Genomic DNA, 19,829 nt, shown 5'->3' on the forward strand with positions numbered 1-19,829 from the left:
AAACTCGGCTGGCGCTCATATTTGAGGGGGGGGGGGGGCAATGCCATGATACTAAAAATCGTTATTTTGAACTCCCACTCCTGAAATTATTAAAATACAGATAACCGATGTTATATGATAATAGTTGGTAGTTGAGCAATCCATTTATTTTAGGTCAGTCGGGTTTGGGATGCTGAAGTATACTCATTTTAGGGGCGCTGAGCTTCCCTTGCCCCTCCCCCCCCCCCCCATATACGGGCCTGTACGTACGCGAAACCACTGCCCATCATTTGACGATCTACGAAACTTTTTTTCTCGCGTATGTTTTTGGTGGATCAACTCATCGAACTTTTATTCACACGAAACAACTAGTTGACTAAACTCAAGTTTGCTCATCTAGTTGTATCAAAAGGTTGACTCGTGTGAAAAGGCCTTAAGAGTGACAATCGAGCAAACGTCCACAAGTCCAACACCATGCTATGAATTTGTTAATTAAAATGTCAGTGGTGACGAAAGGTGGTAGTAAGGAAATAATACATTGACTAGGTTACGAGTGTCATTATGTCGTTATTTACGATATTTTGAAATAAAATTACACACCGAATACATTTAAAATAATAATGTATTTACAAATTTAAAAATTACAAAATTTCCATATGGCTAAAATATAATTTTCTATTTGAATAAAATACTTAAGTCGCTATGATCGGATCTTATTAAAAATTTACATCATAGCACTTAATGTAACCCTTCAGAAACGCATTGAAATGAAATGCTAATTGTACAGTAAGACTGATATTGTACCCCCAAAATGAAAAATTAAGTACAATGATTATTATACTCCAAAATTCTTTTATAATTCGCGTATCCTAACTTATTAAAATGTTTGCCAATAAACAATAAAATTCGTGTAATGTAAAAATTAAGAGTTTGATAGATTATATATTCGTGCTGGACGTTCCCCAACTATCCCGTGGTCTCGTGCTTTCTAAGATTTGAGATTCATTAAATATCGATAACTTGAAATTCACTTTTCCCTTTTGAAACAAGGTATTTCGGTCCTGGATTTCCTTTTGGCAATCACGTCGACAAATTGCCACAGTACAATGGCCAGTAAATTGGTCGTTCCCAGGAAGAGAAACATCAGTTTGTAGTTATTGTTCACCGAGAAGAGGGCACCTGCAAATGAAAGTACACACGGCAGAGTTTCCATTAAATTCCCTTAAATGAATAATTCCCGTAACCAAAAGAATAGCTAAATATAGTACTTCAATAAAAGACCCTTTCTTCCTCCCCACCTACGTGGTAAAAAGGGCATCGCTGAATGAAATATTTGCGGTTTGTGGGTTACCAGATTCGTGGGGGTAGCCCATTGAGTTGGGAATATTAATCTGGAGGTCCAATCAAAACGTCGGATTTCAGTATTTCGCGAAACAAGTTTTTAAAAAATAAGATTACTGCCGTCTGCTCCCAAATGACGAGAAAACTTTATCATTCTACCCGTGGCGCCGTCTATCTCTCAATGGTTCGTTCAAATAAGACGCGTTTTCCGGCAAATATATATATTTTTTCCAAATAATGGATGGCGCCACTGGTCATAATTGATAACGTTTTCCCGTCATTTTAGAGGAGACGGCACATTCGTAATTTTCAAAAACTTGTTTCGCGGGGAGCCGATTTGATTGGATCTCTAGATTAATATTCCCAACTCAATGGGCTAACCAATGAAGCCAGCTACAATACATACTCAAGTCACATTTTCCCCTAATTTTAATTTTTTTTAAATGCAAAAACGGCGCGATAGCAGGCCTCGATGCCAATAAGAACTTTCTGGGGCCTAAGACAATTTTCCCTCCTCTATGCAAAACTTATCAGTTAGGCATAACTCGAGTTATTTCAATCAACGTTCTGCATCGGGGAGGTTTTTGCAGTTTTACAAGAATCATGTAAACAGTAGTTTGTACGTCCAGGCTTTCTAGGGCGTTATTAAAGCAAGCGCCTATTCAAGTCGGAAAATATCGGTATCACCATGAATATATATGTAGTCTTAAGTTTCAAAACCCTGTCCTTCAATACAATTTCAGGACGGAGGCGCGTGACCAACGTCATAATAACTCAGCCCCTCCCATCCTAGCGACCGAGGCCAGACTACCTAATGTAGTTCAATATTCATGGTATCACTCAACCAATTTTTAAAATTCCTTTGTAGCGCCAGACAATACCACTATATAGCAAGTTCTTGGAGGCTTAGTAGTCTGGATATTTGAAAATGTAGAGTAACATTTTTAACGCGCTTAGCTATTTAAAAATAAGTTTAAACTTGGGCCTTCGGTATTAGCCTAGCTGATTATTATTTTTATTTATTTAAATGTATAAAACACAAATGTTAATAGACAGTTTGATAAGCAGGAATTAAAGATAATCGTTTGAATTTCGGAAATACGGAATGAAAAACTCCAAAATTTGATTGGTCGTATTTGTTTTCACAAAGTACGGAAGGGGTAGGCGAAGAATTTGGTAAGATTAGTCCTGTAAGTCCCCCTATAGTAAATAAAAAGAAACGAAATTCTGGGCGAATTTTTCAAATGATTTAGTGGGCCTTTAAATGGAAACCTAGACAGGTAGTGGATAAAGTAGATGCTATTAGTTTTTCCTCATCGTTATTCGTAAATTTGACTATAAATAATGATACTAGCATTTTAATTTAATTTATGCATCGTTTGGTTATATTAGAAAAAACGTTCCTAGGACTATTTAATTTGTCTGTAGCTGACGCTAGATCGCATGCGCTACCTCGGAGAAGCTAGCGCGGTTACGCCACCTATACTCGTTTCCGTCGCGAATTTTCTGGTGATAATTAAAAATTAGATGAAATTTCGATGTTAGAATGAATTTAAGATCTTACCGAGTATTTTCGGAACCAACAAATAGGTGCAACCGTTGAGGAACGAAACCAATCCGTGCATCAGGGCGAGAGTTTCAATTCCCATGTAATCGACCGTAATGACCACTCTCAAGCAGTGCATGAAGCACGTGTAAACTCCGACCAGCGCGGATGAGAAGAACAGAACGTAGTCATCGTGAGTGAAAGCGATGGTGAAGAACCCGACGCAAAGAATCACCATGATGATGGTGTACCAATGACGTTTCTGGATATAATCCTTTTCTATAATCCATGACATGGGAACTCTGACAATAAGTTCGCTGATATACAGAACGGGAACCACCCACACCGCCCGTTCTTCACTCATGCCTTCCAGCTCGGCGTGGTCCATAATAATCAAGGCGTACACTTGACTGAGAGGAAGCAGTAGCGTGCTCACTACCAAAATAATGACCGCCACAGGGTTGGAAATCACTTCTAGTATCTCGCGTGCCAGGTTTCGCGGTTCAGGCACGACTCCACCGTTAACCTTTTTTCTTTCCCGATGAACAGCGCCATTTTGGTTTCCCTCACCATGTCCCTTGTCCTCGTCCGGTTCTAACGCGATGTCCTCGAAAGAACTGAATTCCTCCACCCCGTTTAATTTCAAAGCCGAAGAGTAGCGAACACGGTGCCCGTTGCTACTTTTTACGCCGTTGGACGCTTCACTTTCGAAATGACAATTTACAACAGCGGCTGTGGTATCTTCTCCCGGGTTGTTGTCATCGATAGAGTTATGAGAATTGCTGGCGAAGTTACTGTTGTCAAAACAACGATTGACTCTGCCGTTGTCCATTTCGTCGGGTTCCTCGTCTTTTTCGTGGCGCAGACTCGGGAAATGTTTTTCGTTCCTGGGTCTCATCAAGAAGCCTCCGATGAAACACTGCGCGGCCCATGCTGAGTAGAAGAGGAACGTTCCACGGATTTCAAATTGATGCAAAAGCAGCATGGTTAAGGGAGGCTGGACCATAGCGCTCAAAGTCGTCGACGTGTACATGACACCATTGGCCATCACTCTGCGATTTACGAAATACTGGTTGAGAGTGACAATCGTGCAAGCGTCCATAAGTCCAACACCAATTCCTACAATAGCAGGGTTGTCTAGTTTAAATCAATTTGATTTAAATCGCGATTTAAATAGTGATTTTTTTAATCATTGATTTAAATCGCGTAATATACTTCAATTTATATATGAAAATGTACGAAAGTAGGTTCTTTAGAAATTTCAATTCAGAGGAAATGCAAATAAATTTTATTATTAATTAATAATTCAATTTAATAAAGATTAATATGAACTAAAGTTTACGTTATCGCTGCAGTAAACTTTTTTATCAATTTGTCTAGACTAACAGGCATAAAACCTTAAAAAATAAATTAAAATCAATAAAAATCAGATTGAAAAAAATCTGAATAATCAACAACCAAAATAGCGATTTAAGCGAAAACGTATATTATTGGATTTTAAATGTACTCGAGAAGTTAGTTTTCCGAATTTTTCACTTATTTTACTTTCCAAGTATTATCAACTTGCCGGATTGATACGGACTACTTAATTCCCGTATTTTTTACGTTATTAATCCTTTAACTAAGACGTCAGTGATGGTAATAAGGAAATAATGCATGAACTAGGTTAGAGTTTAGGCACTTATCTTTTTGAAACTTACCGTTTAGAACGCCGTTGCCCAAATGAAGCCAGTAGATGTTATAAGTACCCACATAACACACCAGGTATCCCAGCACCTGAATGAAGTTGTAGACATGACTGATTTTTCGAACAGAATGTTTCTTCAGCAACCACGCTGCGAAGATACCTGTCATAGCAAATATAAATAGATCTTAAGAATTTGGAAATTGTGAAGAAAGTTTGCGCTCAATAAAACGAGAGGAACCATCATTTCCTTCATTATTTCATCTTTTATTTGCTTTAAGGCTCATTTTCCTAGGGGACGTAGAGTCCCATACACTCGCGTGTTACCTCGGAGGACAGAAGGAAATTTTAAATTTGGACCCCTTTACGATACGACAAATTTCATTGAAGTCAGTTAACGAGAACAAACACTTCAGCGTTTGAGTGATAATTAGACACGATTTGCGCATTCTCTTTGCACGTGTCATTGTTGAGCTTGATCTCCAGGATTAGATTGCGTTGTAGAGAGGTTAAGAACGGAAAGTTTTGGCATCCATTGCGCTTCACAAAGGCGAAGAAAATCAGGCTTACCAGAGAAACTCCTTAATGTGAGCCTTAGAGTGAACGGCCACGCCGCGATTTCGCGTCCGACATCGTAAGAAGCCACGATGGTCGGGAACATGATCGTGGAAAACGACTGCGTGGCGTGCGAACAAAACCTAATCAAGAACGTGGCGAAGAGAATGCCCCAACTCCAACCACGGTCGGGGCCCGGGTCACTCCAAATGTAATCCATTAGGGAACAAAAGTTCTTCATCGCGAAAAACGATACGCAAATCGAGACAACCTATAGAACGTAGTATAGTAGACCCTTTCGCGAACAACAATCGTGACTAAAGAGATCGACAACACGCTAACTCGAAAGTCAGGGTAAAATTGCTTTCGATAAAGAAATGATTCTATTGGCCAATGTCAATCTTTTCTATGCCTTCAGGATTCTTTCTCGGGGTCAAAGGCTTCTCGGCTGGGGGATGAGAAGACTTTAGCTTTCCCCGCGCTCCCAATGACTAATGAAATGGTAGATAACGCGCCACAAGTAGACCTACCACGCTTATCCTTTTTGTTGTTTGTTTACCAGTCCTACAAAATATCTTGATAAAACTCGTCGCGAAAAAGTACGCGGTCTGTCAAAATATTGTTTTTTTGCTGGGAGGGGTTAAATGTTTTAGCTATTTTCTCGAAAACCATCAGTATCGACGTCTAGCGACCATCTTTTAAATTGAATGTGTGAAATCTCCTTCAACATTCTCTGCGCGCAATCATTGAAAGTTTCAGTTTAACATGTAAACAGTGTTTCATTCAGGCATCTCTCCGGAGCTTCCCCTTTTTCCGACGCCACTGCCAGGCGTACAGGGAGCGCTACGCTCGCCACTGGACACCGGCACCCCCGAATGTCTGGGAAACCCCCCCGGAGAAAATGTTCTGAAAGAAACACTGCATGTAAATTCAAAAGTCGTCGACTATTTCCTCACACATTTAGTTGAAGGGTAATAAAGCAGGTGGCGCTATATTTCCTTAACGTCTCGTAATAGTTACTCGATGTTAGCTAGGAGGATGGAAATTATGGAGAGGAAATTATGGGGTAGACTGGGCAGATAGGCTTGGCAACGTTAAACATCTAGTTTGAACTTAAGAAAATATTTTCGTCTGCTAGTTGTTGGTACGCCACGTGTTTTTATAGTTTTTACAATGAAACAAGGAAAAGTGTTCAATTTAAGATTACGCAGCGCCATCGACGCGTGGTGAAATGAAATACATTATGCCTTTTGGAAAATCAACTGTCATTTGATGTAAACAAAGGAAGGATAGATGACGTTGCAAATTCTGCCCATCTCCGCTTTCATACATGCAATGGGGGGGGGGGGATAAATTTTCCCGGTGCCTTAACGCGGTAATCTTCCCTCTATTTCTTTTCTATCTCTATGACTAAAACCAAACATTAAGCTTCTTGCACTAATTAAAATCAGTTTCCACTACTAAACCAAAGAAAAACCCGTTACTACTTCTTATTTCGAACGTCTAGCAGACGAAATTATATGAACATGCAGTCATGCATATATGTTAATCTAGTAACACTGCCTGCCGTAAGATAGCGCTACAGGCTGCCGCTTAGGTCAAAATTTTAGCTCGAGCTACGTGAGCGTAGGTGCGACGGGGAGCCCGTATTGGGGGAATACAGTTTTCCATTCCAGGATGCTGGTCATTCATATTCTTAGATGTTAGCAAGAGAAAATAGGGGAGAGTGTAGCTCTTCGCCGAACGCGCGCGTCGCTTTGTTTGAGGGGCAAAAAAATCCTCAAGAATAGCTGTCGCCCCCCCCCCCCACCCTCCCGCAGAAGCCTCTTCACATTTTCATGAGTATCTCGTTTCTTGTTACCATGCGCTCAAAAAAATTCGTTTTAAATTTTAATTTAATGATTGATTTATATGATAAATTTATGCTATACACTCTTTTTCGTGGTCTTTTCGACCTCTCTTTTTGGCCGCCCGCTAGTCGGCCATTAACTGGAACCACCGGTGGGGGGTCTAGGCCGAGGGGCTGATCACTCCGCGTAATCGGTGTACATAGCCGTACCTTTGACTGTACTATTGGGATTACGCGTAATCTTTGAAGTCCCTGCCTTTGGCAGTGGTAATCTAAGTGTAATCCGGTGTACAGATTTTCTAAGAGTGGTTAGCCCCTCGGTCTAGGCTCGGGTCTTTGGTCCCAGGATATGGAGAATGGGGGTTAAGGGGGTAAACTCAACATGAACGCGCCCAGCAAATTTCCCAAAAAAAGAGTGTATATTATATTTATAAACAAAAGGCGTGCTAAAAGTAAATTTATATTTTCAAGATGTAATGCCAAATATTTAAGTTTTATATATTCGTAATGCCAAATATTTAAGTTTTATATATTCGTAATGCCAAATATTTAAGTTTTATATATTCACAATCAATGAGTTTAACTAAGTATATATTCCCCAGTTATATTATTTCTAGCATAGAAATGCAGTAGTTCTTCCGAAACATTTGTTTCCTATTTTTTTACAAACCATCAATCGTCATGTGTGGACGCTGGTCGCCCCCATGACGGTTGACAGGTTTACAATCAGCGCTCTGCTCGCTCGCCTCAAGGCGTGTTGGCAGGGTCCCCTTTAAATTGGTTTAGATGGCTAATGCCCATGGTCCTTTACTCCCCGTTCTCGCTTTTGGCATTGTCCCGCACGTGTCTCCACTCTTGAGAGAATCCGTCCCTGTTTCTTACCTTCGTTTCCTATTTACTTATTTACAATGAAAATAACTATAGAGTAGTAGCACTTTGTAGCTTTGGCCATGGCCGCCATTGTGGGCGCGAATTTTTTATGAATAGGAAAAAGCATGGGTGACGTCGTGTGACGTAGCACTGACATTACTCTATTGAAGTTTGCAAGAAATCCAGTATAATTCTAAGAACACATGTGTGTTCGTTTTCTTTGAAAGTTCGTATTTTTAACCTACCTTACAATCTTAAGAACATTTGTCCAATTAAACTTGTTTTTATAGTAAATTTACCATGTGTGTTGCGCTTTGCTAAGTGCGAAAGTTTTATAACTTGCATGCGCGCGTTTCCGACCTTTGACCCGGGGGGGGTCACCAAGTTTGGTGTCCCCTGGTATTCTAAGTTTCTGCCAATAAGATATTCCAATAAAAAAAACTAAAGAAACTGATTGGCGAACACAAACCGACCCGGATGAAGAGGTCACGTGACCCTCGAGTAAAAACTCGGTGTCCGCGTTTTTGGAAGGCAGAATTGAAATCTTAACGAAGTTGAGAAAAGGTCCAACTCTAGAGCAAGGATAATAGCTAAAGGATACGAAATAACCCGCGATTTTCGCTCCCCTTCCGTAACAGTTTTTCTCCCACAAGTTGGGAAAAAAGGGGGTACTAAAAAAGGGGGAAATGTGTATGATCCTGGTAAGACCACTTTGTAGCGCCCTCTCTACTAAGGATATTTGAAAATATCCTTAGTTTTGCCGCCAACGGCTTTGGACCACGCTTTTCTTTTATTAATAATGATATATTAAGTATAATAGCTAAATATGGATCAGAATTATTTTAAGTTAAAAGCTTTGAAAAACCTACTAAGGCGCAGCAAAAATTTTACACTTACTAAACACACAGTATTTTCCCATTTTACAAAATAACTATTTAAATCAAAGCTCAAATCAAATCGCCCTTGAAGTTAAAAGTTTTAAAGCTATCCCGCCACTTGACCTAAGCCTAGATCGAATCACCGTTTATTGTCGCCAGGAGTCGCAGATTTTTGCCTCTAGATGGAAACAGCAAGGACAGCTAGCGTTTTACCAGGATGCGATCCCCACTTTTTCCACCCACCCCATCCACCCGTCGGGGGAGACTCCTTTCACGAGAGAGGTACGAGCTCGCTTCGCCATTTCGTATCCTTTAGCTATTATCCTTGTCTAGAGAGACCAAAACAGCCTCGTGAGTGACTTCACCTATGATGGTGTGAGTAATTCAAATTTGTTTAGTCAATCATCTATTCGGTACCGATGATTCGCGTTATACGCGACGGTATAAGTGATCGACACGAAACCGATGATTCGCGTTATACGCGACGGCATAAGTGATCGAAATATAGAAGGTCCAGAATACATCTAAATTGTGCGCGCACCCCGCTCGTGCCACCCTCTTAGGAGAAGCCAGGCGTTGGACACCACACTCAAAATCTTAAAGGGGCTGGAAACTGGGGTTTTGAAAAACGTCATCTGTGACGTCATTAACGAAAATTGGCGCGTAGAACTACTTTTTCTCAAGTTCGCGAAGACGTAAACAGGCACCGCTGTGTTGGAATTTTTGTATGACGAAATCCAGCGTGGTTTTGGTTAGTGTTAGCTGAGCTCGTAGGAAGTTTTAAAACTCCATTAACCTTTATTAAGATTTAGTTTAGTGAACAACAAATGTTCATTTGAGCAATAAGGTATTTTGGTAGTAGTGTGTTCGTAATTTTTTAAATTATTATTTGCGAGTTTCATCGAATTTTGTAACAAAACGCTAGATGAATCGAAGCTAATTTCTCAGGGCCTTGGTTTCACTGGAGCATTTTGATAAACCTTAGTACTAACCACAGTTCTTTTGCCTTTTCTCACTTATCTAATTCACCAACAAGAGATATTTTCGTATCATCATTATAATTAAATAAATATTAAAATACTAGAACCAAAACCACGTCCACGAAGGCCCGAATATCTTAGATCGCGTATGAATACCTGTCACTTGTCTCTCTCGGGTCGCTCCTCACTATTTTCAAAACATCTCCGTCAGAGCCAAATTCCTCAAGCGGGGAAAAAAGAAAATAAAGCAGGGTCCGGATTTTTTTGGAGATACTACGTCACTAGACGATTTCAAAACCCCACTTTCCAGCCCCTTTAAGTATCGTTTTATTAGTAGGGCCCTATGGGCTTCATTTTAAGGGAATTCCCAGAAACACCCTAGTTGGTGTTTGAATTATGAAATGTTTTGTTTTTGTTTAATTTGTTTTTATGGGTCAACCGTATATCCGGTAAATCTTCCTTTTTGTGTTTAACTTTATCAATGTTTATTTTAAAATTAAATCTATCTTGCAAACTTCAATCTATTCTCTTTACCTCTAACTAGTAAGCATACCCCTAGACACTTACTCCTAAATTTAGTATGTCTCTCGCTAACGCCAATAGTGAAGTTACGCGAGTTCCCCTGGACAGAGTCAATTGCTGATGGGTTTTCGACTATGGTTTTAGCCCTGGTGGTAAAGCACGTCACAAATTACGATATTAATAGCGATTTCCACTGGGCGATTTCGAGCGCTTTTCGAGTGCTCGTGATGAGATTTTGTCCTCCACTGGGAAATCGCGAGCAGCTCGTGACCAGATCCGCGTCTTCCACTGGCGAATATGCTCTCGCATCGAGCGCTCCGAGAGCGAAAAAGTTGATCCGAGAAATTTGACGGTGCAATAAATCTCGAGCAAGTTTAGGGGTTTTCAAAATGGCGGAACGCAACATGCAAAGATATATTCGTGTATTTCACTGAGAAAATGCTCGCTCGGAAATCGCCCTTAAAACGAGGTCGAACTTCACTGGGAAACCCGCTCGAGCGCGTTCTTCGGAAATCTCGACACAAGCAGTAACGTAAAAGTCGATTTTACGGTGCTCTGAGAGTTGCCCAGTGGAAATCGCTATTAGAAAGGGATATTTCGTCACGTGTCTGCTAAGCTTTGTAGTAGTCTGCCTGCCTGTAGTTTTACGGTTTATGTCAAGTCAAAATGGCAACGCTAGGAATCATATTAAGCCCAGTCATTTTGATATTTAATTTTGAGTTAGACGAAAGTGGAAGTTACAGGAGCGTAATAGAAAAACTACAAAACAGTGGTGCGTTAAAAAAACTTTGTAACACTTTGCGCATTATTTATTACATACGTAATATTTATCTTGATGCAAGGATCCTTGGTTCAGGGGCTCGTGTATACGACTTTCATTTGGCAACACTGACCATTTTTTTAAAATTTATATTTGACTCATACCTAATGACTTTTATTAGGTATGACATATTCATTTAGGCCTACTCTGCCTAAGGGTTAATACGCCCATGAGGCTTGGGCTGTGTGAAGCAATCGATGATACCAAATATTTCGATCGAGTATCCAATCGAGTATTTGACTGGTGGTACCGAATAGAGTTTTTGTGAAAGTTGGCGAATATTCGTAAAGGTGGCTAAAAATAATTTGGTATTTTAAAACAGTTTGCAAACTGGTCGAAAAACTGCGGCCATTTCCTTCAGTGTTCCGAAGTGGTAAATGTCAGGTGTCAAATAATGTGGCAAAAAGTGGTAAATACCGACATGGCGAATAATACTTTTACTGGCTAATATGCCAAATAGTGGCAAATAATAAATTTTAATAAACATAAAAAACGTACCAAAGAAAAAATATATTTGTGCTATTTTAGACAAATATACTGGATTAGTTGCCAGGTTTTGGGCTAGAAACTCAATTATTGCCCAATCTAGTTATTTCTTTGGCTATTTTTCAACAATTTTTCCTAAGTTTGAATTCGTCTGCTATATATCTTTAAGGTGTTTTTAATGGTTCTTTTGTGAAAAACTGAAACATTATCTCACATGTAAGTGGTGCTACATATCTGAAATATATTATTTACATCATTTAAATGCGTTTACTGATTATTTGTCACTATTTGTCACATTTTGCCATATTTGCCACTTTATGCCACTGACATGGACTTTATTCTAAAAAAGTGACATTTAGGTAACACTGATTGCCTTATTAAGGCCGGTCAAGAAGAAGGCCAAAAAGATTCGTAACTTCGCTTCCGTAGGTTTTCAGATTCTTAAGAAAAGTAGAAATCCTCATCTGACTCGGGGAATGTTTTAAATTGAGGCCTGTACTGCGAAATCTCCTATAGTTTATATCATAGTAACATAACAATAAGTATGACAATAAATATCACCGTTCTGATTTTCAGAGTTAGTGTGCTATTAGGGTTTAGTTCAGCAGAGAGCCCTCAAGTCCAAAGTAATGAAATATACTTTACCAAGGACGCTACTCAGTTCGGTCGGAGCTGGGTCAGCGAGAAAGAAATGTCAGTCAGAAAATTAGTATTAACACAATAGAAAGTGTCATACTTTTTGTTATGAAACTTATGATTATATTAGTGGCGAATTTCTAGAACAGCAAATGTAAAAGAAAACCGATCTAACGCCAGGAGACAGCGTACTTTACGTTACAACAATTTTAAATCTTTCACAAAAGTATGAGAATGCTAGAAAAAGTCGGTATTCAACATTCAAATTAATTATTTTATGTAATACCAGGAAACTATAGAGGTATACACTTGGAATGTCTAAGGCTCCGCTCCATTGGGATGGTGATACGAAAGCGCGTCGAGAAAAAGGCGGGGCTTAACTACGTCAAGTGTAAGACGTAACACAGGGCCTAAGCGAAAACTATTCGCTAGTTTTGGAGTAATTTTTTTAGGAAATAGCGAGCAACTTCAAAATAGAGTTTGGCTGTTATTGTATGGAAGAAGTTGGTAGTTTGGGGTAAAAGGTGTCCTCTTTTCGTCCCATAGCGAGCGAATAGTTTTGGCCTGACATTTCAAATTCATTGGCTCGAAGTTTGACGCGAAAAGAATGCGTCGTCATGGTAACAAATAGGCGATCTTCCCGCGCAAAAAAGGCTCATAAAACAATGGATTTAAAAAACTCAATTTGTATCGTACTTAATATTTTGAAATAATTATAATGTTAAGGGGATTATTATTAAAAATTAAAAATTATTGGCGCTTGTACATTTATAATATGAAATCGACAAATTAAAAGACCACTGTGTGTACAATAAAAAATTTTATTTAAAAACTCGACGACTAGTTTCATTCCCGTTCGGGAGCTTCCTCAGCTCCCGAACTGGAATGAAACTAGTCGTCGAGTTTTTAAATAAAACTTTCAGCTCCCGAACGGGAATGAAACTAGTCGTCGAGTTTTTAAATAAAATTTTCAGCTCCCGAACGGGAATGAAACTAGTCGTCGAGTTTTTAAATAAAACTTTTTATTGTACACACAGTGGTCTTTTAATTTGTCGATTTCATATAATTATAATGTTCTTCGCGAAAGAAGTGTTGTGATACCTAATTTCAGGTATTTGTATGGTTATAAAAGAGATAATCAGGTAAGCTAATAATACAATAACCATGACTAGGCTTAATGACGAGTTTTCGTCGAATTAGGGTAGCGAGGCGCGAGACCGAGTTTTTCTCGTGAGTTTTCCCGCTTGAAGACACGCCCGTTTCTACGAGCTTCATCACGGCCGTAAAAATTTTCCTTAGACATTCAAAGTGTATACATACACTGTAACACTCTTTTACGGGCGTATCGACCCCCCCCCCCCTTTACAATCTCCAATGTGGCGGCCGCCACCGCCGTACTACCTCTGCCTCCACTATTGAATTTTTCCCCCATAACGGGACCCCTCCCCATGTAGTCAAGCTATGGATTCCCCCACGAATATTCTCCGTAAAAGAATCTATAGGGTCATTCCATACGAAATCGACCAACGTTGTTGCTCGATAGTGGCGGATTTCTACCAAACTTTTTTTCGTTGTTTATCTACCTAAAATATAAAGACTACTGGAGTTTGGCGGCATAATTTCAAAAATTTGAAAAGTTATGAATTTTTGAAATTTACCGCTTTTAGGCTTAATTTTGCGGACTTTTTTTAATTTTGCTTTAATATCGCAACCGGAAATAACTATTTACATATGAAAAATTGCAATCCTAGCTAAAAACGTCTGCTGGTTCCGAATTTGGTATCTATTTTGCTGTATCTGCTCAAGTTTTCAATGTAGACGCTCGATGTGGGGGTTGCACTCAACGTTATATTTACCAGGAGTTCCACCTTGAAATTTAATGAAACTTAAAACTTAATATATCCTTATAGATAGAACAATTTCCATTAAATTTGGTTTTGGAGAAACATTTATTTCTATCAAAACTATTTTTTTGAAATTTTCGATTTTTCAACATTTGCATTGAACTCTTTTACAGTAGCTCCTTAAGGGGTAGACCTTATCGTTTTATTTATAAAAAGCGTAAACTCGAAATTTAATCATATTTTAAGCTATGCATCGACTGAGAGAAAGAAAAGCCTCCCTTAAATTTCATTTTAGAGAAATTATTATTTATCTCGTAACGGAATTTTTAAAAATTTCCATACCGCCTCAGCGAGAGGGAGTAAAGAATGGGAAGACTACATAATGATTTGGCCGAAATTTAGATGTTACGGACATTGTAGCAATTTCTTCTGTTACAAAATCCATTTTAGAAAAAGTATCTGATGATTTAGAACCTGACGACGTCATATCTTACACACAGTGGGTTTCGACAGACCGTTCAACACTTGTGACTCACGAAAGTTCTTTGGACGAATTCTTAAACGAACTTGGAGAAAAATTTGAAAAACTGGTCAAGCATCACTATACAGCTAAACATCAGTCGAAATACTTATCCACTTTAAAAGAAGAATTACCTCCATTCGAAGAAGCCGTCATCTTAATGGATTTCTCTGAAAACTATACTCTTTTATAGTACAAGACGCTGCCCAGGGTTAGCACTGGGACAACTCACAGGCAACAGTTCACCCTTTTGTCGTGTACTACAAAGATTCTTCAGAAAATCTAAGGAATATGTCATTTTTTATTATTAGTGACTCCCTTAAGCATGACGTAGTTGCCGTACAATATTTCATCCAACAACTAATCAGCTATTTGAAGCCTCAACTCCCACATTCATTATTCAGATTCATTATTTCAGTGATGGATGCGCAGTATAAGAACTGCAAGAGCTTTATGAACCTTTGCTACCATGAAGACGATTTTAATATTAAAGCAGAGTTGAATTTTTTTTGCCACTAGCCATGGCAAAAGCGCTTGCGACGGAATAGGCGGTACACTAAAAAGACTGGCAGCTCGTGCCAGTCCAAGGTTACTAGAGAAAAATACACCATTAGGTTGGAGCATTCCCGCTTCAAAAAATCGCCCGAAAGCCAGTTTTCCAGGTCGGGGGGTAGAGACACTTTGTGCCTCGATTTTGACGTCATACGTGGGCGCAACAGGAGTCGCGTTTTCTCTAGTAACCTTGGGGCAGCCGGTTTCATAGGGAAGTCAGAATCATGGCGAGAAGAAGAGCCATAAAAATTCCGCCTTGTCATCGATGAAAGAAAGGGGATTTTTAATATCGTCGTAAGTACATTACGTATCATTAATATTCTTTCGTATTATAATTTAAATGGTATTTCTTATTAATAATAAAATGTTTATGCAATAGGCGCTTCAATAAATATCTAGAGCTGTTAAAAAGAGTCTTTTGCGCCCTGTGTGTGGCGAAGGCCTAAATATAAAGTTTCAAAACCGCAATAACTGATTATCAGTGATTGATATAGTATTTATTGAGGCGTCTTATTAGTGAGAAGAAAAATGTTTTTTTTTTGTTAAGTTATCATAGCTTCATAGTAATATTTTACAAAATCAAGTTCAATACATAGTATTATATATTTTTTATTACTTTAAAGGTTACTGTGATAGCAAGTCATCATGCCTGGAATGTACTGTTCAGTGAATGGGTGTACAAATGGTATTGGCAAAACTAAAAACAATGGTGTTTCATATCATTGCTTCCCCAAAGATGAAAACATACAAAATCTTTGGCTCTTGAAATGTTCTCGCAACATTAAAAATGTAAAAAATGCTAGAATTTGCTCAATGCATTTCAACGAGGACGATTTTGAAAACAAGCTCAAATCACAGTTGCTGAACGTGAAAACCCGGAATATCTTGAAGAAAAATTCAATACCAAGTCAAAATTTACCCATAAAAAATATACAAGAATCAAATTTGAAAAATAAAAACTCGCGCTTAACTTTACTGGCAATAAAACCAAATCAATCCTTTTGTAATCCACCTAAAGGCACTACGCAAAGAGGAAAGAGCCTTCAACTGCATTTCATAAATCCAGACGAAAAAAGCCAGAATATAAATATTTTAAATAGTACAAAAGTTCATGAAACGCATACTCCAAAAAAAATTCTTGAAACTTGTATTCTAAAAGAAGTTCTCACAACGCATACTACAAAAGAAGTTCCTCAAATGTTTACTCCGGAAGAAGTTCCTCAAATGTTTACACCGGAAGAAGTTCCTCAAATGTTTACACCGGAAGAAGTTCCTCAAATGTTTACACCGGAAGAAGTTCCTGAACTGGGTTCTCCGAAAGAAGTTCCTCAAATGTTTACACCGGAAGAAGTTCCTGAACTGGGTTCTCCGAAAGAAGTTCCTGAACTGGGTTCTCCGAAAGAAGTTCTTACACCACGTGCTACTAAAGAAGTTCTTACACCACGTGCTACTAAAGAAGTTCAAGTATTTACTACGAAAGTTCCTATACTGTTAAACAATAATGAAAATTCTCTTGTTTTCAAACGCACTATTGTTTATGACATTCCTAAAGTTTTTAAGTATAAAGAAACTCTGGCTACTTGGAGTATGACAAAAGCTAGCAAATTCAATACCAAAGATTTTCGAAATACAAACAATTCTAGTACTGATTTTAGTGGATCAAATCTGGAAAATACATCGGACCCTAGTCTATCAATTCCAAACAACTCAAGTGCCAATTCAAGTTTTGCATCAAATGTCAGCGATACTAGTTTTTCACCTACTCAGAACTTGACCACCAACGATTCAATCTCAGATAATAGTTTTTCACCTACTCAGAACTTGACCACCAACGATTCAATCTCAGATAATAGTTTTTCACCTACTCAGAACTTGACCACCAGCGATTCAATCTCAGATAATAGTTTTTCACCTACTCAGAACTTGACCACCAACGATTCAATCTCAGATAATAGTTTTTCACCTACTCAGAACTTGACCACCAACGATTCAATCTCAGATAATAGTTTTTCACCTACTCAGAACTTGACCACCAACGATTCAATCTCAGACACTAGATTTTCTTATAAACAAAACTCAAAATATTGTCCTAAACCAAGCAATGTAATATTGGAAAATAATGGGCAAGCTGAAATATGGAAACAAATAGCAATGAAGTACAAAGAATCCCATGAGAAAATGACCAATCGCTGCAAGAAATACGCCAATTCCTACAGTAATTTAAAGAAAAAGTTTTTAAAATCTAAGAAGAAAAATAAGATTTTGACAACAAACATAGCCATAGAGAAAGTTTCCAGCACTAAGTTACAAAAAAATGTTAAAAGACTTGGGCAAGAAAAATTTAAATATCAAAAACTGTACAATGAAAGGCAGTCGACTTTGCAAAATGTTTTTTCGCAAAGCCAAATCAAGATGTTAACAGGAAAGAAGAAGGTTCAGTGGTCAAATGAGGATTTAGCTAATGCTTTTAGTCTCCGTTATCTCAGCAAAAGAGCTTACATTTACATGAGAGAGAAAAGAGGAATTCCCTTACCACATTTAGCCACACTAAAAAGATACGCAGCAAAATTAGACCTAACTCACGGAATTCTCAGTGACATAATTAATCTAATGTCAGGAAGGGCGAAAAGCTTGCCAGAGGTAGAAAAACTTTTAGTTTTGACCTTTGATGAAGTGAAAGTGCGTAGCATTTTAGAATACGACACTAAACACGATCAAATATTAGGAAGATTTAATCAACTGCAAGTGGTTATGGCTCGAAGCCTCTTTTCACCGTGGAAGCAACCCATATACTTGGGATTCGACCAAAAAATGACGAAAGAAATATTAATTAAAATTGTATCAGAGCTTCACAAAGCCGGATTTAAAGTTGTAGCTTGTGTGAACGACATGGGTGGAGGCAATATGAGTTTATGGAATTCCCTTGGGATATCAGTTCATAAGACCTGGTTTTTTAACCCAGCTGAGCCTGAAGAATTAATTTATTTTTTTGCCGATGCACCACACCTTCTCAAATTGATCCGGAATTGGTTAATTGATACCGGATTTAAATTGACAAATGGCACAACAATTGGTATAGAACCAGTAAAGGCTCTACTGAAATTGGATTTTAATGAATTACAATCTTGCCCAAAATTAACCAAACAGCACGTAGAATGTGTAAAAACTGAGAGGCAAAATGTTCGGACTGCAGCGGAGCTACTGTCTCAGACAACAGCCACAGCAATTAGTAGATTAGGTATAGAGAAAAAACTCCCTCATTATTTAGAACTTGCCAAATTTATTAAAATTGTTGATAGTTGGTTCGACATCTTTAATAGTTATAAGAAATTTGATAAGAAAGATTTGAAATGTGGTTTTGGAATTTATGCCCAAAAACAATCAAATGCCTTAGATAAAATGTTGAAAATGGTTACTTCGATGAGGTGTGTGGGAAAATCCCAGCATTGTCTTCAAATGTTTCAGAAAGGCTTAATAATTTCAATACAATCATTGCAAAGCTTGTATTATTCTTTACGAAACAAATATAACATAAAATATTTATTAACCCATCGACTTAACCAAGACTGTTTGGAAAATTTTTTTTCACAGTTGAGATCACGTGGAGGTCTGGATGATCATCCTACACCCTTAAATGCTTTGTACAGGGTTAGGATGATAATTTTGGGAAAAAACCCTGGCGTGGTCCAAACAAATTCAAATACCATTTCCCAAGCACCAGATGAATATTTCACCGCAGACATTTTTAAGAATGCATTTGAAGAAAACGATTTAAACGATATCAATTCTGAGTGGGAGAAAAATGTTATTGAACCAATTGGAAATAGTTCAGAAGCCAAAAATCCATACGCATCTCCGCCAAAGAAAATTTCAAAACCCATTTCACCTCAAACATCAAAGATATTTTCAGAATTTGAAGAAGGAGGAATCGAATATTTAGCAGGATGGGCAGCAAGAAAGTATTTGGACAAATATCCGGATTTAGATCTAAAATGTAGCAGTATAATTGCGAATGAGCATAACTATAATGTACCATCGTGGGTCTCTCAATTAACTTTGAAAAATCTCGTGAAACCTTCAACAACATTTTTAAATGAAGTAAAAGAGTATGAGTCTATTTTCATCGAGGCTCATGCTATCGAAATGGCGAATAACCGACTCTCCAATGAACAAGGAATAGTGAAAAGTGTTGTTGAAAAAATTATCCGCAATGTTCCATGTAAATATCCATCTGACATCGTCCATTCATATGTTAAAATTAGAACAATCGTACGAATGAATTACTTAAATCAACAACATCAACAGGAGGAGCAAGAAAAAAATAGAACCAGAGCTAAAAAAATGCTCAAATTAACAACATAATACGTAATAACATTATGAACTAGAATTAAATTTATTTTCTTATTGGTTGGTAATGAAATGATATGAACCTCTAAAGCTCTCATTATTTTTAGATCGGACATAAATAATTGAAAAGTGCATTATATATTAAAGTGCAATATTATTTAATCGATAAAATGACTGTGATATTGAAATATGTTTGTTTTTAAAAGCTTTCTCAGCAAGTCATTTTATTGTCATGTACTGTAAAAAATGTTAAAAGTAAACTTGTTTTAATTGATAAAATGACTGTGGTATTGAAATGAAATGTTACCACTCAATAGCTTTCTTCGCGAAAAACATTTTATTTTCACGTACTGTAAAAATGAATCTAAAAGTTATATTGGATTTAATTGATAAAATGACTGTGATATTGAAATATGTTAG

At 37.9% G+C, this 19,829-nt stretch overlaps 2 protein-coding genes across 2 annotated transcripts in view; both read right to left on the minus strand.

The window, feature by feature from the left end:
- Window positions 1-19,829, minus strand: part of LOC149943175 (poly [ADP-ribose] polymerase 2-like) — a 70,664-nt gene that overhangs the window by 37,703 nt on the left and 13,132 nt on the right. The window lies entirely within an intron of this gene.
- On the minus strand, window positions 627-5,534 carry LOC149943177 (uncharacterized). Its single transcript, XM_090178563.1, has 4 exons — window positions 5,121-5,534; window positions 4,567-4,713; window positions 2,885-3,985; window positions 627-1,158 (listed from the first exon to the last, which is right to left on the minus strand). Exons 1-4 carry the CDS (start codon window positions 5,344-5,346, stop codon window positions 1,007-1,009), a joined length of 1,626 nt encoding a protein of 541 aa, XP_090034689.1. The 5' UTR covers window positions 5,347-5,534; the 3' UTR covers window positions 627-1,006.

This window comes from Leiobunum rupestre, chromosome 6 (genome assembly GCF_980474605.1).
Source record: "Leiobunum rupestre chromosome 6, qqLeiRupe1.1.hap1, whole genome shotgun sequence".
NCBI lineage: Eukaryota > Metazoa > Arthropoda > Arachnida > Opiliones > Sclerosomatidae > Leiobunum > Leiobunum rupestre.

Bases quoted from the DNA above. Each gene is read 5' to 3' on its own strand.
- LOC149943177 (XM_090178563.1), bottom strand. From the start codon at position 5,346: ATGAAGAACTTTTGTTCCCTAATGGATTACATTTGGAGTGACCCGGGC. The intron at 4,714-5,120 runs GTAAGCCTGATT...TTGCTATGACAG, and splicing joins CACATTAAGGAGTTTCTCTG to GTATCTTCGCAGCGTGGTTG. The intron at 1,159-2,884 runs GTAAGATCTTAA...TTTCATTTGCAG, and splicing joins GTTGGTTCCGAAAATACTCG to GTGCCCTCTTCTCGGTGAAC.